The sequence below is a fragment of the Opisthocomus hoazin genome, chromosome Z (genome assembly GCF_030867145.1).
Source record: "Opisthocomus hoazin isolate bOpiHoa1 chromosome Z, bOpiHoa1.hap1, whole genome shotgun sequence".
NCBI classification, from domain to species: domain Eukaryota; kingdom Metazoa; phylum Chordata; class Aves; order Opisthocomiformes; family Opisthocomidae; genus Opisthocomus; species Opisthocomus hoazin.
In genome coordinates, this window is record NC_134454.1 from 25,557,467 (window position 1) to 25,580,291 (window position 22,825).

The 22,825-nt window shown below is 40.4% G+C and overlaps 1 protein-coding gene across 5 annotated transcripts in view; it reads left to right on the plus strand.

Moving 5' to 3' along the window:
* ADAMTSL1 (ADAMTS like 1) overlaps positions 1-22,825 on the plus strand; it is a 466,061-nt gene that overhangs the window by 271,926 nt on the left and 171,310 nt on the right. For all 5 annotated transcript variants that reach the window (XR_012761943.1, XM_075411537.1, XM_075411538.1 and 2 more), the window contains one exon: positions 13,859-13,986. Coding sequence is in view for 4 of the 5 variants with exons in the window: in XM_075411537.1 (XP_075267652.1) it covers positions 13,859-13,986 (128 nt within the window). In the remaining variant the exon portion in view is untranslated. The remainder of the gene's footprint in view (positions 1-13,858; positions 13,987-22,825) is intronic.

Sequence of the window (22,825 nt, forward strand, 5' to 3'; positions counted from 1 at the left end):
GGCTGGATGAGTGGTCAGTGAGGTGGATTGAGAACTGGCTGAATGGCAGAGCTCAGAGGGTTGTCATCAGCAACACAGAGTCTAGTTGGAGACCTATAGCTAGTGGAGTTCCCCAGGGGTCAGTAGTTGCCCCAGTCTTGTTCAATTTATGCGTCAGTGACCTGGAGGAAGAGACAGAGTGTACCCTCAGCAAGTTTGCTGATGACACAAAACTAGGAGGAGTGGTGGATACATCAGAAGGCTGTGCTGCCATTCAGCGAGACCTGGACAGGCCGAAGAGTTGGGCAGAGAGGAACCTGATGAAGTTCAACAAGGGCAAGTGCAGGGTCCTGCACATGGGGAGGAACAACCCCATGCACCTGTACAGGCTTGGGGCTGACCTGCTGCAGAGCAGCTCTGCGGAGGGAGACCTGAATGTCCCGGTGGATGACAAGTTAACCATGAGGCAGGGGTGTGCCCGTGTTGCCAAGAAGGCCAATGGCATCCTGGGGTGCATTAAGAAGAGTGTGGCCAGTGGGTCGAGGGAGGTTCTTCTACCCCTCTACTCTGCCCTAGTGAGACCCCATCTGGAGTACTGTGTCCAGTTCTGGGCTCCCGAGTTCAAGAAAGATGAGGAGCTACTGGAGACAGTCCAGCAGAGGGCTACGAGGATGATGAGGGGACTGGAGCACCTCTCCTTTGAGGAAAGGCTGAGAGGCTGGTCTTGTTCAGCCTGCAGAAGAGAAGGCTGAGAGGGGGTCTTATATATGCTCATAAATATCTTAAAGGTGGGTGTCAGGAGGTTGGGACCAGACTCTTTTCAGTGGTGCCCAGTGACAGGACAAGGGAAGGAGGGCACAGTTTGAAGCACAGGAAGTTCCATCTGAACACGAGGAAGAACTTCTTCACTCTGTGGGTGACAGAGCACTGGAACAGGCTTCCCAGCGAGGTTGTGGATTCTCCTTCTCTGGAGATATTCAAAACCTGTCTGGATGTGGTCCTGTGCAGCCTGCTCTAGGTGACCCTGCTTCGACAGTGGTGTTGGACTAGATGACCTACAGAGGTCCCTTCCAATCCCTAACCTTCTGTGATTTTGTGAAAATCAGAGCTGTATGGGCAACAATTACATGGAAAAGAAATGGAAAATTGCAGTCTGTTGTTGCACAAACACGTGTTCTCTCATATGAAGAAGGATAGCAGAATAATAAGATCAACCATATAGAAACTAACAGAAAGCTGAAGGTAGTGAAAAATCAGTGAAAGAACGTCAACCACCAGATGCTATGGTATCAGGATAGGGAGCAGGAAAAGGAGAAAGAAGTTACTTGTTCCAGCCCAAGCCAAGGACAGTTATAAAATAAGTCGTCTCATGTGGTGGACAGCAACTAATGAAAAGCTGGCATGAAATATTGAATTCCATTAGCATATCATACTCTGGTATGAACCACAACTTCTTCCTAACTGATGTGCAGGAATGGCTAACTTTTTATTTTGACATCTCCATCTTTTCATATCAGCAGATGAACAGTAGGCTTGTCTTAACAGATGGCTCACCAGCTTCAGGTTTGCAAGTCCTGATAAAATCCCCTAAACCTTAAATGTATGTTCAGACAAAATGGGGGAAGCAAGCAAGAGACCTACATTTCATGAATTGATGGAAAATCTTCTCTAGGTCCTTAACCCTGTGTAGTGTTGAACACAGACCAATAATGCTTAGAGTAATCCGATCATTTAGATGTCGTTCTATTTCAGGGAATGTAAAACATTTCATCACAGGTCTGAGATTTGCTATCATGCATGCTAAGATTCACTGCACATGTTCAAACCTATTTTTTTAACCAGACAAAGTTTTTCCTGATGCAAAAGGGACAAAGAAAGAGGGTTATCTGTTGGTGATTATAGATACTAGAAAGATTTAAATGTTGGTGTCAGAGTTTTAAACATGTCATTCTCAAATTTTTCATCTGTCTTTCAAGACAATTGTATGCAGTATCTCATCTGTCTCTGTTAAAGTCTCTCCAGCAATTGGATAGGGTCATCAACCTCTGAAGTTCATAAGCATAGTATTAGTTAAGATTCGAGAGCAAACTTCTCATCTATATGAATTGATTTGACTCTGTTGACTGCAGTAGACCTATACCAAATTCATCCTGCTTAGACTTTGTACTAAAACCTTTTCATTTTAGATCTGTTTTTATTTTGAGCTTTTGCATATGGTATTTAGATGTCATGCACAGGATCAATTAAAATACCTCCAAAAAGCATTGGTTGTGAATAGCTTCTTGTGAAACTTCTGAAAGGCCAATTTATCTTATTTTCAACAGAAAACCTTTGCTGAGTGTTATGGGTTTATTGAGGCCTGAATCTGAGCATGTTGAAGACTACTGTAGACCAGGGCCTCCTCTCTGCTTCACTGTCAGTGAGAAGTTACCATATCAGAGATTACTAGCTCCAGGTACATTTCCATCTTTTTTTTTTCCTCCATTTTAGTACCCTGATTGGAATTTAATGTCATATATGATTATTTTTGTTTCTTTTGGCTGCCAGAACCAAGCTTTTCAAAATATCTTATAAGAGTAGCTAAAATTGTGGTGAAATTGGAAGGCAATATAAACAGGTGACAGAGGGAGGGAAAGCAGTCTGTGTACTTGTGAGATTTAATTGGCTTCCAAGGCAAGCATATGTAGAAATCTGAATGATTTTGCCACCTGTGAATTGTTTGGGCACCGCACTAGAGCAGTCCTTCTTCGAGTTGTGTAGAGAAATAAGGGGTGTGTTCACTAATTCTACAGTCCATCAGTTTTCACATTGTTTCCATTTTCATCTTCACTGCCTTTATGGAATTTCTTCCAAAGCTTCAACCCTTTAGAGGTTGCCCTGGGATTTCTGCCTTTCACAGAATCACAGAATCACAGAATCACAGAATAGTAGGGGTTGGAAGGGACCTCTGTGGGTCATCTAGTCCAACCCCCCCGCTGAAGCAGGGTCACCTACAGCAGGCTGCACAGGACACTTCTTGTAGAGCAAGTTCAGCAGGGAGGGTGTCAGGGCAGAGGGAAGGGGCTGTATGATAACATAAGACTTCCTGAAATAAATTCCAGGAGTGCTCAAGAAATGAGGCAGGAAATTATACGCAACTTATAATAAATTCAAACTGTTCCATAAAATAAATATAACTCATTTTGTTTCCATATGAATGTACTGTAGGGGTGTCGAATTTCCCCTGCTAGCTTTGTTGCATGTAATCTCAGTCCCCATTTGAAGTTTGCTAGTGTGTTGTTCAGATCCTGTGCTGTATCAACAGACCCAGAAATGAAAGGGAATAAAGGAAGCAATAAGGTCTCCTACCGTTCTGGTGCTGGCATCAGATTGGTGGATTATTTATTTATTTACTTACTTACTGGCTTGTTTAAATCCCTATATTTCTTCCAGCCTGGACTGTTAAAAGCATCTGTTATTGAGGGCAAATATAACTGCCCTTAACAAGCCCAGGGCTGTCTTTTCTTTTTCATTTTGGTATGTGGGTGGATTAGGATTGTGAATGTGTTTTGTATATGACATTTTCATAGTTCCTGTAACTTTTAAAAAAGAGAGTGGGGTATTTTAAAGTACTGTGGTATCGCCAGTATGTTCCTTATAAGTCTAGCCAGGGCCATGTTCTAAGACAAAAGATCTGAATTACCTGAAGAAGAGAGGGAAGTAATTCAACAGAAATCTTGGAAACTAAAAATTTTACCTGCCACAGTTTGAATTGTAAGACTCTTGCTTTGCCAATCCAAACTTTAGCAGTCTTGTCATTCTCTGATAGGCTCAGCCACCCAGCAGTGCTGGTGTGAACTGAGGCAAGTGGGAGTGTGTTATCACATCTTACCGGAGTTGAGGACTAGCATAGAGAGGAATGCATACCCTTTCTGTGCAGCATACTGACTCCAAAGTGCAAATGTGTATTTTATTTGTTGAGAGCAATGGAAACAAACATTTTCACCATTTGTGATATTAAAGGCCAGTATGAGAGTATCAGCAGCTTATATCCTGGCAGCGTTTAGGTCCTTCCATATTCGTAAGTGAATGTAAAATCATGAAAAAAAATCTGGTACTTCTAGAAAACTCTTCGACCTTGGTACTGCAAACTCAGCTATTGAGTGTATTTTCCTTTAAAGAAACATACTCATTAATTTGAGATCAATTACTTGGTGATTCAAGTGGGAATAAATACGTTAGATAAACTCCGAGGTTTATAGTTAATTCCTAAGAGTCCCATGAGCATTTTTTTTCCTGTCTTCCCTTTGTTTTTTGTTATGACATGGGATCGTGAGCTTTCTCCATGATTTATTTCTTTCTTTACTTCTCCTTGTTTTCTTCCTCCTCCTTCCTTCCTTTCTTTCTTCCTTCCTTTCTTCTCCCTTTCCTTTCACTCTTCCTCTCTTCCCCTCTTTCTCTCTTTTCCCCCCTATTTTTACACAAGTATTTCCCTTTCAGTTTTCCTGCCTCCACTGCGGGTTAATATTTCAACCCTTTATACTGCCTCTTGTTGTTAAAATAAACACATACACAGCTCCATGAGGTAATTGAGGGAGATGGCAGACCATCAGAAGAATAGGAGGCTCCATTTATTTTTAATAAACCTTATGATTGTGAATGTTTATCTGAAATTACACAAATCTTTGGAGAGATCTCTTCCCTCCTCTGAAATGCCTCCTGACCAGAGAGTGCCATCTTCCTGTTGCAACATGTGGCACCTTGTCTTAATGCTTTGACATGCTCCAGAGGAGACTGAGCCATGCTAGGGCTGACGAGCCCGTTAAAATCTGTGCTGATTTGGCAAGGTCTTCTAGCTCAGGCTTTCAGAACCAGAGTTTCTAAATCCAGTCCACATGGGGTTTGGTGCACATAAGAGGCCTCACTTTTGGCCATCATGACCTGCACAGAGAATTAGGCTGGGTGAATAGTCAGCCATATGTTGGCTATTCTCTCTTGAAGCTGACGAACACAGCCCAGCCAGCACACAGTTTTCACTTCTCGCCACTTAGAAAACGCTTGGCATGCAATAGGCCTTATCACAGATAATGATTTTACTTTTGTCTCTTTTCCTTTCTTTGTGTCTCTGTGGGTTCTTGCCCCGCCTGTGATTCTTGCTACGTGGAAGGCAAACCCAAAGTCCTCGAGTGCAAAATGCACTTTTGAACCCATACTGTTGGGTGGGTTCCGAAATCTGGAAAGTGATTTCACCCATCCTGTATCTGAACCAGTCCTAGTCTCGAAAACCCTTCTGAGTCAATTAGGCGACAAATCTGAGGCTGAGCCAGCTTGGACCTGCTCTGTATTGGATCACCCATGCCTGCTGTTTACACCAGCACGGCAGGACTTAAATACAACAGAGTGTTGTAACTTTGGTCTATGAGAGCAAGAAAGAAAGGTCTTGTATTCACATTGCTCTCCTGGTGTATATTTTCATATGGGTAAGTGAAGTGAGAGATAGGACTGATCTGAGTTTTATAAGGCACAGTTATAAAATGTTATAGGGAGCACAGTGTGCAGTGTGTTGAAGTGATATGGTGTCAGCTCCATCCTCTGCCAGCAATCCCCCCCAGCTGGCTGCTGCCCTTTTAGGAGAAGAAATGAGCTCACACTTGGCACATTTCTTCTGGGATACAACTTCCAATCCAGGTTTGGGAATGGCTGTTTAGCTCCTAAAGTCCTGAGATGGCTGTTTATCATTTCTTCCCTGTTTTGTTGCAGATTGAAAGCTGTGCACTCCGTATTATAAATTTTAAGAGACTGCGTACATACAGCTACATAACTTGCCTCAGGACAAGAAGAATCCCATGGGGCTATGGGAGCAGCACTGGCCATGTTTTTATCCCTCAGAGAGCACTTGATGTTTGTAGCTATTAACAGTCAGAGGGTGCAAATGTGTTCAACACTGAGGCTACAGACATTCTGTTTTCAGGACAAGAGAGTTCAGTGTGACACTTTGTCCTTATGCAATAACCATATCAGGTCATATATGGTTAGGAAGGGAGGAGAGGTTATTTGCTTTCCTGTGCAAAAGGCGAAGATACCATAATTTCCCCTTTTCTCTTCCCTTAGTACTGAGCCTGGCTTGCACAACTGTGCTGTTAAATGCAAAAGACAAAAAGGAATGCAATGCTGAAAAGGGCTATCAAAGCAAATTTTTACTAACATCCCTGGGAACTGAGCTAGCTGTATGTGTATCAGGTGTCTTCTTTCAGGGTAAAGAAAAACTGTCCACCTATTGAACCCTTGTCTGTGTTCACAGGAGCAGAGTAAACATTGAAAATCTCCAAGATCTCAGTGAGATTTCCTCTTCTCTCCTTCTCATCAAGGTGTCTTCCTCTGCTTCTTCTAAGTGATGGATGATTTTTATCCTGAAGAAAGAGTAAATTTAAAACTACCCAGAAGGAGATTTGGACTTTTTTGTTTATTCCTTTTTAAGAAGCTGAAATGAAAACATAAATCCTGGCCTGTTCAGCTGCACTAGCAAAGTCTGAGCATGAAGTAACTACCCAAAGTACAGTACATACCCTTACATGTGTCTGCTTCTGTGCCAGTGCCTTCCTTGGGGCGTGCAGTCACTCCAATCAAGTGTTCCCTATGCCAGGGGTTTTCCATAGGAAATACTCTCTTGATCCCCTCGTAGGCATTTTGCCCAGTCTTGCAAGTGCAAAGGAGGCAATAATTCCTCAGTTAGTTTCCAAGACTGTGGAAGCCTGGGGCAAGTGGGCTCATACTGCTCAGCTCACAGCCTCGCACCCAGTAAGAGAGAGCTGCTGCCCTCCAGGGACTAGGAGAGCCAGCGTAAAAGGTATAGCCACTTCAGCCTCAAGGCATCTGATGCTCACTGCAGCTACTTTTCTTTCAGCTTGTTTGCTAGGGAAAAGAGTGTTTTAGCAGTATTTTGAACAGTTCCGTAGGCATCCTTGCGATTTGGCTGCATGAAACAGCATGCAGTTAATCATGTGAGCAATTGCGCCTGTGGTCACTCAGCATCTCAAGTGCACTGAGCAGCTCTGGCAGTTTGGTCACAAGGGCATTTTCTCTCCTTCTTTTAACTTCTGTGAGAGCAGAACTCCCATTACTTTGGCAAGAATACAAGGCAGGCAGGTTTTTCTGGCTTGTGTGGTCCTTCTGAAGAGTGGCTGAGTGGCAGGTCTGATGGCTGAAGTTCCCTCTTTGTCTTTACACAGGATACAGTGAGGATAATGGGAAGACAAGCTATCTACCACACCAGCTAAACAGTGGTCATCCATCTGGAGCATCGGAAAAGAAAATAGTTTGGCATTCATTCCCGTTGAGTCCTTGGATATATTGCTAAGGCTGGTTTGTGAACCTCTGTTTTCAGGATGTGTGTGAAATGGATGGAATCTGCTTGGAGCTGGAGGACGAGTATTGTCATGGGGAATCCTCGTGCTTCCAGGGAATTATGCTCCTCACAAGGATTAGGCTTACTTTAATAAGCCCTTTCTTCAGTATAATGCAGTTATTCTGGAAGTTATTGCTTTGGTCATACAGTATCATTTAAATAAAATGATATGCAACTCTTTGCCTAGTTACATTAAACATGCTTTTTGTGCATTGTAAACTGGACGTATCAGAATATTTTACTTACGATGTTTCCAAGATAATCACTCTGAAAAGTTTCAACAGCTAGTCAGGAATGTCTTGTAAGTTAACATTTTGATTGACAGTAATTACCAATATTAATTCAACTGGCTGTGATTTTGTTCTGCCTTGCCTTCCTTCAAAAGCCAGAGATTTCCAAAGAGTTTCCCAACCGAGCTGTAATCCAGCTGTTACCTTGGATGGAATGCAACAAAGATACACAACATTGAGCAGATGAAATCTTATAAACCATACATTTACATTGGTTGAAGTTTTGAAATATATGTTTCTCAAAAAGAGAAGAGGTCACTGGCCTTGTCTCCTGCTGTTACACACCGAAATAAGTGCTGAAAGCAGTTTCTTCCTGGTTCACTACAAAAGTATTTCAGTATTGTGTGAAGTATATATTTGACCTCAGTGACAAACTAACATCAAAGGATGATCAAGGATTACTCAAAGAGGGAGAATGTTTGGCTTGGCAAGAATTCATATAGGGATGCACTTGGATGTATCTGAAAAGGGAGGGCAGAAAGACTGTATAATAAAAATACTGTTTTTTCTGTCCCTAATATCATTCTCACAGTAGCAAAAGACAAGTTTAGGCAATGGCCTCAGAGGAGCTTTGCGTATTGTCACTGACAGTTCATCATGCCCCGAAACAGTGGGGATATGATAAGAACCAGATGATTTAAACTTCCTAACCAAACCCAGCGGTGCATATCGTCTGGGAAATAACTGTAGCTTAAAGTCTGTATCAGTGCCTTAGTCCAGCAAGAGGTTAACTGCAATTTTCACTATCTGTATTGCTGTTTAATCTATGGAACACACGGAGTGCTTGAAAAATATTACTTCAGCAATGTTTTACTGAATGAGGAGGAAGACAGGAACCCTCAGAAACTGAGGAGAAATTAAACAATGTGTTCTGCATTTTTGTGCACTCCTTTCTGTGTGACACTGACAAACAGTTGGATTCTGTAGGGTTAGAACAGTTCCAAACAAAATTTAAATTAAATTCCAGTATGCAACTAGAATTTATTTTCTTAATGCTGAACATGTTTTATAGGTCTCAGGATATGAACAGAGGTCTTGCTACCTTTTGTGTTTTTCCCTCTGTGCACCCACCGACATGTACACACATGCTCTCACATGAAACATGGTTCTCTCGTCAGTGACGCAGCTTGTGGATGGCCAGGCAGCTGTTCCGGTATAAGGATATCTGGCACTTGTTGTGTTCTCTACATACTATTCCAGAGAGTTTAAATGATTTCTGTGTACTGTGTGTTAGTGGTGAGGGTAGGAAAGATTTATTATTCATCCCATAATCTGAATATAACATGAATGCCTGACAAGTCTTTAATAAATTCAGAAATTACACTGAAGCTGGAAGTTTTAGGAATAAAATTGGATTCCTAGCTATTTTAATCTTACTTGATCATGTCAGATTATTTTTTGTTTATATTTTAAGAAGTCCGTTGTTCAGATCATAATTTAAAGTCTTTTTTTTTTCTTTTGTAAACATCTTCATCTGAGTGCCCTATCCACTGATGGTGGTTTCATTTTGTATATGTGATTCTTCTTGCTTCCTCGTCCAAAGGCACAAGGCGTTCCTTCTCTTTCTCGAGAACTCTTTGGGAGTCCTCATGCCTGTTTCCTCTAGAGTGGCTGTGTTGGGTCGTAGCTGCAGGATTATCCTCAGATTAAGTGTATATTAAGGTAATGAGGGGTAAAGAAATAGCTGATTTTGATTAGTGCTAGCAGACATTTATTTTATGTAGGTCATTGACAAGCAAATTGCTTGCAGGTGACATTTCTGCCATTGATGCTGTAGATGTCAGGACATCGTGAGATTTCTGTGGACGAAGCAGTGGGTGTTTCCTAGGAAGTTCAGGCTGAGATCTAGCTAAAATGGACAGAAGGGGCAAGGCTCTTCTGATACCAGCAGCAGGGCATAATGAGCCTTGAAAACTGTCTGCATTTTGCTTCTTTAGCATAAACTGGCATCTCCAGAAGTACCAACCTAGGGTATTTCTGGCAGAGATAGAAGACTTTGTGAGACGGAAGTTGTACTTACAGAAAGCTTGAAGTGGTGGCAGCTTTACTCATTATAGCTTTAAAGACATGTATCCCCCCCCCCCCCGCTTTTTTCCTCCCTTTTTGATTTCCTTCACACACGCACCCCTCCTTTGCTCTTTACAGCAAGATCTTTAGGGCTTTAAAGGAGTACTGTAGGAGCTCTTGCATTGCAGTACACTGCAATGTTCTTGGCTGTTATCAGGATTATTTTAATGTACATTCTTCAGTTTAATTCACTTTGTTGAAAGTGGGTAGGAATTATTAATTAGTGATATAAGCTACAGTGAATTCTTAGCTAGAAATGTTATATATCCTTTAAAGCTGCAGTATACCTGCAATGGACAATCTTCTTCAGATTTAAAATGGCTTTTCAGGCATTGCTGGGATTTCAAGCTCAACCTTAGCTGTGTAGTTAACAGGAGGGAAAACCACTCTACTTTCTTTAACATTAAATATGGATGGAGTTGAAATAAATTATGTTTATTCCACTAGTTAAAAGAAAACTTGGAGCTTGTTCCAGCTTGAGATCACGTGCTTTCTGGGAATATGTAGGTCTTATAACAAATCTTGGAATGCAAATAGCAGGCGCATGGCTCTCCTCTGGGTGGAAGTACAATTTATTTCAGAAAAATTTGGACCCTTAGAATGTCTAGCTGTGCTGATGCTTACAATTTTTGATGAGGTAAGACTACTTGGTTCAAGTGACTTGACCTTGCAACTCTTTTTAATTATATCTTTGGGCTTCTAACCAGTGGTGAATGATCAGGACAAGCACCCATTTGCAGTTTGAAGATGCTTGTTTCCTTGTAAACTAAAAGCACATACACACATTTTCTCTGTAGCAGACTAAAAGTGCAAACATACATTTTGGTTTTATGAAAAACACCCTTCAGAAAGCAGTCAGCTGAAATGACCTTAGTAAATTGAAGTGTTGCTCCTCTTACCTCACGTGTAAATATTAGTGAGATTACATCTAGAGGATGGATCACATCTGTCCATAGTCAGAATTTGATCACCTATGTTACTTTAATTTTTACATTTACCCTTTCAAATATTACGTTGAATTAAATCCTTTTGCATTTTAATAAAGGTAAGGTAAACTGAGAGTGTCAAATAATTGTTATACACTCATTAGGCAAATCCAGTATCATCTCTCACAGACCAAATTGGTTTACTTTTTTTCCCATCAGTAGATCCAAAACAAAATTACATCATACTAAATGTTACAATAACAAAAAACTAATTCAATTACTCATCTAAACTCTCTGCCAAAAGCTGTTCTACAGAAGCAAGTGCTACATGTGTTTAAAATGCCGTTACAAACTGTGCACCATGAAGCAAATTGAAAATGGAGGTTGACCATACCGTAGAATAATCATTTAATTTGGCGTAGCTGGAAGCCTCCACTTCACAAAAGTGCTAAGATAGGGGGGTAGGATCAGAGTGGAGGTGTTTCAGCAGAGCTGTCTGAAGAAAGCTTATGTTCTGCCTGCTTAGTTTAGCTTCCTTCTTGTTCATGAGACTTCCTTGATTAGTTAAAAAAAAAAATCATTACAGATTGTGTTGGGTTGCCTTCTCAACCTATCTTTTAATGTTCTACTCCTTAACCCCTTCAATTTGATGGAGCTTTCATTTGACCTCAGCATGCTTTCAACCAGATCCTAAAGGTCTTTCAATAGAGTTGGCCTTCTTTGTTTCAGAAGGCCAAAACCAAATAGACTCCACTCTGTTTAAGTGGCATTTGTCTATTTTCCTTTTAAAACACTCTGGTTTAATAAAAGGAGAGTGCCCTTGCAGGGTCGGTGAGCGGTAGCATGAGGAATGCAGCAGGCGACCATTGTGAAATGCAGGGGAGCCACAGCTGGGTGGGCAGTTTGGTGTGTTGTAAGCTGGTCCTGCACCCGACCCTTGCCACTCTCTGAGCTGTTCCTTTTGAAAGAAATAACCATATCTGGTGTGTTTGCAGAGAGGAAAGTCCTTTTGTTTTTTAACCTGTTCTGCCCAAGCAGACTGATGCATTCTTCAAGATCGGGTTTGGACTGTACCTTGATAAAAGCAATAATGGGAAGAGAGGGAAAGAACAGAAAATGGCTAGACAGGTGTCTTGTAAATCTTAATTTTTTTTTCCTTTAAACAATGTCTCCATAGATGTTTGCCAGTTTAACATGCAGTCTGACTTCACACAAGCAGGTTTAAATGATCAGCTTTCATCTAGCTAGCACTAATTTGTTGTACCAGTGTATGTCAGAGTAGTATCAGGCTTTTGGAAGGAATATAACAATACAATTAGCCTGTCAACCTGACTAAGCTAAGTACTGATGCATGAGCTAAGAACTTGCTTCAGGGCAGGAAGACTCCCATGGGGCCATGGGAAAAGCACTGGCAATGTTTTCATCCTTCAGATGCATGAAGCTAATGACAGTCAGAGGGTGCAAATGTGTACAACATTGAGATTATGGGCTTTTTTTTCAGGAGAATAGAGTTCAGCATGAGAGTTTGGCCTTATTACTAAGCTGAATATAGAGACAGCTAGTAAAAGACATGGGCTTTCACTTCAGCTCATCTTGTGCCTGGCATTTTATTCAGTGTCGTAGATGACACTGGTGGGTGAACTGCAATCCTCTTGCAGAATTTTATAGGACTAAATGGATTCCATATCGGAAAATTCTGTTATTATTAAGGGTCAGCATACCGAATGCATTCCTGGCTCCTGAAAGTATACTGAATAGTTAACCTCCCACCTTGGTAAATCCCAGTTAGCACACATTTCATATCCTAATGTGCCAGACTTAGTCCTTTGCCGTACAGACACAGGCTGTTCAGTTTAGGATCTCGGTTATATGTGACAAATTAATTCTCTCTCTTAAACAGATGTATGTTGAAACTGTTCACAGCCCTAAACCATAACCAACATTTTCTTTTTCACCTGCGAATAACAATATTCAAGACTGGTATATTTCACCAGGTTTCAGATTTAATGACAAGGCTTTTACACAGCTTCACTGAAGATAAAATTATTTTAGTGTGAGCTATTTCTGTGTCTCAAATATTCCCTCAGTGTTGAAAGCTGAGGTTGATTCCTCTAGCATGGCTAGCAATGATGCTTGCTGATGTTTCTGTGTTGAAGGTGTATCATCAAAGTCTCCCTCATATCGTTGTTTTGCCTTCTCATTTATTATAAGTATAATTAGAAATGCTATTTATCAGATGTTGGTCAGCAACACAAGCTGAGCTTTGAAAGAGAACACTGCCTGGTCTCCATCAGACACAGGCATTTTCCATGCATCTTTGCATGCTCCTGTGAGTCCATGAGGGACAATATCTATTTAAATGGTTAAATTATTTGTGTCCCTACAGATCTATGTTTCTGAGGTGCATTTACATGAATGAAAATGAAATACTGGAAATGCGTATGACTAGACTGTTTGAGGCAGGTACTGCTGGATATTTATGAGTTAATCCTAGAAGAGCTGAGCATTTCCGTGTCCATCTGTGCTGCTTCTCTGCAACAATGTTTGCACCCTACCACTGGCATTAACGATAGCACTGCCTGGGTCTGTGCCTGGCATTGGAGAACTCCAGCTTTTCAGGCAGTGTGCACTTTCTTTTTTAAGTTAGCAAATAGTAGGGGTAAAATAGTTACGGAATCTCTGTCCAGAAATTTTTATAGGAGATCTTTGTACAGAGAAGAAGTAATGATAATTCCAGTTCCCTATGGTGAGTGCTACATTGAATGTCTTTGTATTATGTTGATTCACTATGTTGTGATTCTTTTTTTCCTCAAAAGCATTATTGAAGACACTTTTTAGTATGCCTTTCATAGCTTCTAAGAGAGAAACAAAACTTCAGAGCACAATTTCTAATATCTACAATACTCCACCTCTTCCTTTTAATGAGGAAAAATCCCTTTCCTCACTGTTGTCCGACGTGCTTTTTTACAGTAGTCATCACCAGTCTCAAGCTGAGACAGAGTATGATATGCAAAGGATGAAAGCAAGTTCATATAGCAACCCCCACTACAAGAACTGGCTGTCAATCAGTAGGCATGTCAGAGCATATCAGATCTTTTTAGTGCTTGCAATGACCAAGGTTGATATCCTGTAATGAGAACAGTTAAGCTAGCAGCAAAATCTTTTGTCCTTTAAGTGATTTTTCCTGATTTTTTTCTTCTCCCTCTCCTCAGAGCTCCAGAACAGCTCGCTCAGAGGAAGACCGAGACTCACTGTGGGACGCCTGGGGCTCATGGAGCGAGTGTTCACGCACTTGTGGAGGAGGGGCTTCATATTCACTGAGACGCTGCTTGAGCAGCAAGTAAGTGGGTAAACGCATTTTGCATTACTGACAGGAGAATTCAACACGCTCGTACGTGTCAGACCATAAGAAGTAATCAGCAGAGGTCTTGAACTAAGCTGAAATTTCCAACTCAGTGTCAAAAAATTATGGTGGTGTGTTTTTTAATTCAGGCAAGCAGCCAACATATTTGATAAGGCAACACCCTTTTAAAATGTAGTGAGAACCTATGGAGATATAAAAGTTACCTGACAGCTTGCAAGGCTGCCAGCTACTGAGAAGTGACACCTCCCTACACTTTCAGCATTTAAGCAGCAAGACATTTCACGCACTTATACCAAACTACAGCTTATTCACTAGGTTTAATGCCCCACAGTCTCAGCCATGCTGACACTATAAAAGCATCATACTGACCCAACGTGGCATCCTGAGCTATGTGAGAAATAAAGATAATTCTGCTGAGAATATCTTATGAATTAAATTTCACATAGGAAGTCTTCCATACCCGCAAACCCTCCCCAACAGATAGAAGTAGAACAACTTTTGTTAGCTAGTACCAATAAATCATAAATAGTAAAATTTGACCTGGAATTCAGAGTATCAAAAGTGTGATGAATTTTCCTTTTTCCTGCTCTCTGTGCAATTGCTAATGAAATAAAATGTTTAAATGATGAATTTTCATGGTAGAATAACTTTTTAAGTCACTAAGAAAAAGGCAGAGAGGGATCAGAGGAAAGAAACTCATCCAGACTTTGCAGGTTTGGAAATAAGCGTGTGTGCACTAGTATTTCAAACCTGGCAAGACTAGAACAAAATGTCCACCTCTCTGGGACGACCTCTCAGTAGATTCAGTTTATCTCAAGTATTTGCTGTGTATAATTTCATGGCAGTGTGCAGGAACATACTAGATACTTACGGCAAACAAAAACTGGCAACACATTTAGATGTTTTTGAACAAATTAATCTTAATTTTTTCTCAGCCTGGGAGGAATGTTTATAATGCATATGTCTTTTAGTTCTGTATGAGATGACTTCCAGAGCATTACACAGAAAGAGAGAGCCCAGTGCATCTGCTTTGAAGAAATGCAAAGACTAATTGCCCATTCTTAAACACAAGTATATGCAGCTAAATAAAGGAAAATAGTTTTCTTTCCAGCTTTTGTTTGCCAAAGTTATGTTAGTGCTTATGTTGTTTGTTTTGGGAACATGTTTTGTGTTAGGCCTTTGCAGCTGTGATGAAAGAATGGAAAGTGTTAGTGAGAAATTCTATTTTCGAGTGTTTTAGATGGCAAACATTTCAGGGCAGGGGCTGTTTAATAGTACATTTCATTAGAACAACTGGTCCTGATTATGCTGAGGACATTTAGTATGATAGCGATATAAATAAATATGCCAGTCACACAAGCAGACAGGAGTTGTCAGCCGAAGTCAGCCACGTGTCCTGGTATCCTTGCGCTGATAGCAAGCAGCACTGGATCACTCCAGTGGCAGAATAAGCCCCATGAAAATAACATTTTCGTAATAAGTAGTTAAAGACTAGGCTAAACCTCAAAGCATGAGAATTCTCATGCTCTTTGTTGGCATTAACTCTTTATGACTTTATGACTTGTAAATTACACAAAAGGACAAACCCCTTCTAAATGTTACAGTTGTTCAGTTGTTTGCTTCAACTCACTTGAAAGTGAACCTCCAAGTCTAATCGTATATCAGGTGAAGAAGCATTTATTTTATCATTGCAGAGTCTTTTGCCCTTCATTTTCAGTATCTTTTTTTTTTTTTTTTTTTTTTTTTTATATAAAGCACAGGAAAAAGAAGCTCCTTATTGTCTCCTCTCTATCATGAGCACTGCCAGTCAAAAACTGTAAAGAGGAGAACTACAGACCACTCCTGTTTTTCTAGAGGGCCAAAGTAGCAACTGTTGTGCTTCTACAAAGAAATGAATTTTAGTAGCTATTGGATACTTTGGCTACAGGGGTGCTGGAAATACACAGGAAGAGCAGGTGGAGAGACACTGCAGTATGGTCTGTGCCCTCTTCCTCAGAATCTGGCTATTATTTGTTGCAAGTCTGTCTATTGCACAGCACAGCTAGAGTTTCTCATCCAGCATAGTGATTGATAGTACTCACATACCTTCAATCCAGGTATTAATAAGTGTGTATGTTCATTCGAGCAAACTCAAACAAAGTAATAAATTGCTGAAAGTTCTTTAGATATCTGAAATTCATATGCATCGATTTTATTTCCTTGTATTGGAATAGATTTTCAAACCGTAAAAGGAATTATAAATTCTATTATGCTAAGTTCACCCATCCTGGTCTTAAAAATATTCTGTGTGTTCTGGATTTGTAATTTACATATTGACAAGTACTGCAGTAATATCAATAGTGTTTTACTGTTTCTAGGCTTGGCAAGAAGACAATTGTGAGCTTTTTCCTATCATCTTCCAAATTCATCATCCCTTTCTAGGAAAGTAAGGTTGTAGGCAGTAGAAGAGCAGGATGTCCTAGAGTTTTGGGAATGATTTTATCAGACAACAGACAAGCAGTCTTTTTTTCAGTCTGCTTAGACACCCTACCTGTTAGCTTTACTCATGATTCCAACTAAAGCATGGAACAGGGAATGGTTTGTGTGAGTGTATAGCAGAATGCTAAGCTGGTTATGAAGTCCCATGGATACTGAATCTGGGTTTAACAGGTCAAAATTTGGAAAAACAAAAAAATAGTGGTAACACACATGAGATAGTCACAATTACAGCTTTGTTTAGATGCTTCATACTGGCTCTGTTACTTGCCAGAATATTTTTTTTCTCCTTTTCTAATACCTCCCTTCCTTCCTTCAGCTGATGGCTGCCTTTTGGTAATGCAAGTGAAGCACAAGTATGAAATACTCTTTCAATCAGCTCTGCTCGCTGAATAAGCTGAAGTAAGCGATTCGCTAGTTTGGTTGTTCAGCCCACTGCCATTGCACTGTGCAGGGTGAAAACAGTAGATCTGCATAAATAACTCTTGGTTTCGCTGCAGTTTGACTCAGCTGATTGGTAAAATAGTCACTGAGACGTACCTTTGGAGGTTAGGTTTAATAAACTAGCTAAACTAGCTAAAACTATGTCAGTGTTATGCTATGTGACATTTATCTTCAGATAGAAGAAGCCAAAAGTGAATTGGATTTATTTCACTATGGAATAATGTTTTCTCATTTTGATCACACAAATTATCAGTTCACAAATCAAGCATCAGCTGTCAGACGATGATGGAATAGGTGCATGTTATTTATGCTAGTTTCAAGGTAAATAATAGAAAACGAGCCCATTAGAACACTAATACTGAAAAGAGGATACATCAAATACTACGTATTTTTAAAATGCTGTTTCAAGTTTCAGCTGTATATATCTTTGATACCAAAACATTGTCTACTATTGTGTTGCTGTTTCACAACTGAATTTAGAATTTAGTTGAAACGTGGTGCTTTTTTTCCATTTTAAAAAGAAAATTTTTATTCTATTTACTCAGGGATCAGTCAAAACTGTAATTATGAGAACATTTCATGTGTTCATTTGATGGAGAAGCATTTCCATTTTTTGAGAAAGTTTACAATTTTAACTCTCCCTAATGGCAGAAAAGGCAAGTGACAATATTAAATTTGAGTGAATATTATAAAAAGATGCAAATCTCACACAATCTAGATCAGTGCTGTAATCTCTGGAGTGGTTGTTGGTGGTCTTTGGAGAACCAGTTAGTCACATATTGCTGGCTGTCCTAATTGCCAGCTTCTGCACCTCAGTGAAGTGGCTAACAATATAGAAAATGCTTTCCCAGTGTTGTTTTCCCATATAAGCCATTGCTAGAGTTGCCACAGGGATATTAGGTGTTGGTGTTTTAGGTGAGAAAATGGTCTGTGTTAGAATGAATGGTAGTTGGCATTGTACCTACAGATGAGTGATGGATATGGTCTCCATAAACCTGTCTCTCATTCAGAAGTAGCCTACCTAACAAAAATGTCTGTGAAGCCTTCATTTGGATGATATAGAGTTTGTAAGTCCAGGTTCACTGGAAGAGCTCTTGTATATTCATAATTCTTTCAATAAATCTGTTCTAGGATTTCATTGAAAAAGAATTAAATCAGCCAGACCTTTGCATGATGTGGAATTTTTGTAAGACTTACTACCTATGAAAGAAAAGAAGTTAAGATGTGATTCACTAAAGCCCCAAGCAATAGACTGGACTTGAGAAAGCATGAGCATTACAGTGGAGCTGGGCTAACACAGGTTATTCAGACACAGGTTCAAACTTCCTCAAAACATTGTGAATTTGGGTTCCTGTTCAGCACAATCGTTTTGTGAAGACAAGCTGCAAAACTTGGGTCCAGATCCAAGCTCAAGCATGTTCAGATTTGACGAATTAGTACTTATGCGCCTGCAATATGTTCTGGATGTTAGCTTTGTGATGAGCAGGCCAGGTGAGATTTAATATTGTATTTTCTTTCCACTTGGACTGTGAAGAGATCTTTTGCCATTGTTTTGCTGAAAGGCACTTCTTTATTTCTTGCTTTTTTTCTGCCTTTCTTGGCTAGTGAGCAACAGAGAAACATTTGCAACTGTAATTACTTTCTGTATATCCGCAATGTGTGTTGTATGTGCAAATATAAAACTAGAGACACTTTTCAAAGATTCGTAAGAAAATAAAAAATTCTGCCATGGCAAACAAACACGAGAGACTAGATGCATGAAAATAAACAGTAGCCTGAAAGCACTCTGACAAATTTTTCTTCTTCTTTTCCTTTGTTTTTCTCAGATGTTATTTTTGTTATTTTAATTTAACTAGCCAGTCACAGTTTACTCAGAGTTTAGGGAGTGTCATTTAATGCCAGCTGTTACTTAGAGAATAACAGTAATTGGCTCTGAATAATGCAAAGAAGAATTTGAAAGTAAAAATTTGAATAAAATCTGTTCTGTTCAGCAATTTGTACAGCAAAAGCCCAAGATCTTCCTTACTTTTGAGTAAACACAATGCCAACCTTAAACTCCAAGGGTGAAAAAGCTACGTAGAGTAAGAACTTTGTGTGGGTTGAAGCACTGTTGGAGTTGCAGCGGATCATTTTTTGCACAACATTCCCAACAAAATTTTTGAATCTGAACTGTTCCTCTAATCAAAACTTCAGAATTTAAAATGAAATTGTGACACAAGCCTAATCGTACCTTTAGAAGGAAAGGCTTATTTCTGCAAGACCAATAGATATATTAGCTTTCTCTGGGCTCTACACTATTTTCTAGATTGCTAGAAATAGCCAACTTCATGTATCAGTAGCTGGGCTAGCTAGCTTTAGCTTACTGTGGTTATTTCTTGCACTATACATTGTTTACTTTTTTATACTTAACAATACATGCAAAACTTTAGAAAAGATTGCATGACAATATGTAGGAAGCATTTAACACAACTTCAAGAAACACTAGGTAGCCAGAAACAAGTAGTTGTTCTGTGCTAAGGTCATGTGAAAGGCACTTCATCCTTGAGAAACACTATTCACTTCTGCTTCAATTCCTAAACAGCCAGTCAGGCTTTGGTTCAGACTAAGTACGAAATAAAAGCATTTTTCTTTTTTTCTATTTTACTTTTTCTAACACCATCTCTTTGATACAAAGTATAGTCATATTCCATATGTGTATACACATCTTCCATTCTTCTGGTTCCAGTGGATTTACTCTACATATACAGCAGAGTTTCACAGAGTAAAGGCCAGTATGATGGCTTTGTTGCTATTTCCATACTAATCCCATTCACATACATGAAGGTCAATGTTTATTTAATCATAGAATCATAGAATGGTTTGGGTTGGAGAAGACCTTTAAAGATTACGTAGTCCAACCCCCTGCCATTGGCAGGGACATCTTTCACTAAATCAAGTTACTCAAAGCCCCACCCAACCTTGCCTTGAACACTTGCAGTGATGAGGCATCCACAACTTCCCTGGGTAACCTGTTCCAGTGTCTCACCACCTGCACCAGAAAAAAATTATTTCTTATGTCTAATCTAAATCTATCCTCTTTCAGTTTAATTTCATTGCCCCTTGTCCTGTCAATACAGGCCTTGATAAAAAGTCTTTCTCCACCTTTCACACAAGCCCCCTGTATATATTAAAAGGCCTAAGTAAGGTCCCGTGGAGCCACCTTTTCTTCAGGCCAAACATGGAATCACATAATCACAAAATACCTCAAGCTAGAAAGGATTCACAAGGATCATCATGTCTAACTCCCTGCTCCTCACAGGACTACCTAAAACTAAACCACATGACTAAGAGCTCTGTCCAGATGCTCCTTGAACTCTGACAGGCTTGATGCTGTGAGCATTTCCCTGGGGAGCCAGTTCCTGTGATCAACCACCCTCCCAGTGAGGAACCTTTTCCCAATGTCCAATCTGAACTTTCTCTGATGCAGCTTCATTCCATTTCCTCGTGTCCTATCACTGGTCACCAGAAAGGAGATCTGCAGCTCCCCCTCCACTGCCCCCTTCAAGGAAGTTGTCAACTGCGATGAGGTCACCTCCCAGCCTTCTCTTCTCCAAGCTGAACAAACCAGGTGATGTCTGCTGCTCCTTTTAAATCTTGCCCTTGAGGTCTTTCACCATCTTGGTCGCCTTCCTCTGAACACACTCTAATAGTGTAGTGTCTTTCTTATATTGAGGCACCCAAAACAGCACACAGTACTCAAGGTGGGGCCTCACCAGTGCAGTACAGAGTGGGACAATGACCTCTCGCAGCTGGCTGACGATGCTGTGCTTGATGCACCCCAAGAGATGGTTGGCCCTTTTGGCTTCCAGGGCACACTGTTGACTCATATTCAGCTTGCCATTAACCCAAACCCCCAGATCTCTTTCTGTGGGGCTGCTCTCCAGCCTTTTGTCCCCCAATGTGTATGTATAGCCAGGATTACCCTGTCCCGGGTGGAGAATCCTGCACTTGTTCTTGGTAAATTGTCAGCTCTCCAGTCTATCCAGATCTTTTTGTAAGGCCTGTCTACCCTTGAGGGAGTCCATAGTTCCTCCTGGTTTAGTATCATCGTCAAACCTCCTTAATGTACACTTGATTCCTTCTTCTGGATGATTTATAAAAAATATTAAAGAGCACTGGCCCTAAAATTATACCCTGGGGAACCCCACTAGTGACTTTGGTGGCCACAGATCAGTACCCATGTTTTTATATGCCTAGCCATTCTCCTGCGTGTAGTGACTCAAGCTGGTATATTGCCTCCTGGTTGTTTACTTTTTAACTGCTGCAGAAAGAATATGTATAAGATCTGTAACTAAATTCGCCAAGGAAAGCTGGCTTTTCTATCCATGCCCACTTTTCTTGTCTCAAAGTTAATTATTCCTGTAACATTTCTGGTATTTCACTATTTCAACAAGGTATAGAAGTAGGGGAGTCTCCTAAACATAAAGAATGAAAGATTTTTACAGCTGCAGTGCCAAGATGCATGGCTGAACATAGGAGTGCATCTGCACAACCCATTGTGGCAGGCAAGGTGTTTATTAACAAAAGGATATGAAAATGTTTTTACACATTGTTTCAATTTACTGTCAGCTGAATGATTTGGACATGAAGTTGGGCAGACCTGATCAGGCAGTTTGAAAATGTGAACTCATAAAATCAACGCCGTCCTGATGCATCTTTCTTTTTCATAACAATTTGGTGTCCGTGGCCTTCCCTCATGTTTCCTTTATGGGAAAAGGGATATGCTGACAGAATAAAAGACTCCATTTTCCCCAGAAAAGGACAAACACAGAAACTGTTTTGAGGATGAGAGGGAGTCATAACACTGTGCAACCTTTGGGAAAGAGAGAAGAGCAACAGGGTGAGGAAAGAGATGCAAGATGGTGTCACTGTATGTGTACCACAGGAAGGGAAGGGCTGACGCAGCCTGCCTAAGATCTCATGACAGAAGAAAGGCCCACAGCACACTTTTCCCACAGGTACAGTGCAGAAACCAGAATCTGTCCCAGAAGGCTGGCTGACAAAGTGTGTGAAAATACAGGACAGTGAATATTGTCCAACATTACATCAACTTTCAAACCCCTGCAGTGAACAGTTGCATCAAAATGCACATCCACAGAAATAACCCACCTCTGGCTCAGAGTTGCTTGCTTATGTGGAGACTTGTTTCTTAAGAAAAGCATTTCAAACTTTGATGACTGCTGAGAGTGGCAGGAGTTGATGAGGTCTTTCCCTGCAAATCTCTTTGATCATCTTTGGTAATTACAGATAAAGGCAACTTTGGCATGGGGCTGCTGTTCTTTCTGGCATGGATTAATGCAAGTCCTCTAACCCTGGCTGAGCACAAAAACACATCTACTTCAGACCTTTGGAGGGAGGACTTGAGCTAAGTCCCTCTACAAACTGGAGCCTAGAGAAATAAATATCAGGGGTTTGGGTTGTTTACATTAAGAGAAATGAATATTGTTATACCTTAAAATTTGTTAACCTCTTTCAGAAGCTTTACTGGAAACAAGTGACTAGACTAGGTTTGAAGAATGAAACATGATTCCCAATAGCTTGCTTTTCTTTCATATTCACGTGATCATAATTGCCTGTCAAGCCAAAACCTCAGCTACCCTTTTCCTCTGCATCATCCCCTGCCATGTCTAGATAACAGAGAAGACTGTAGAAGTACCTCTTACCACTCCCACTCTTTGTGTGCTCTCCAAAATGAGCTTGCTATTTTGGGTGACTTTTGACTTTTCTAAGTGTCTGGAAAGGTCTTTTATAACCTACAGAGGACAGAGGATGTGTGGTCACTGTATCTCATAACATGATCTCACAAAACTGCGATGGTCCTTCCCTGCATGTTAAATGCTCTGTGCTGTGGCGTTCT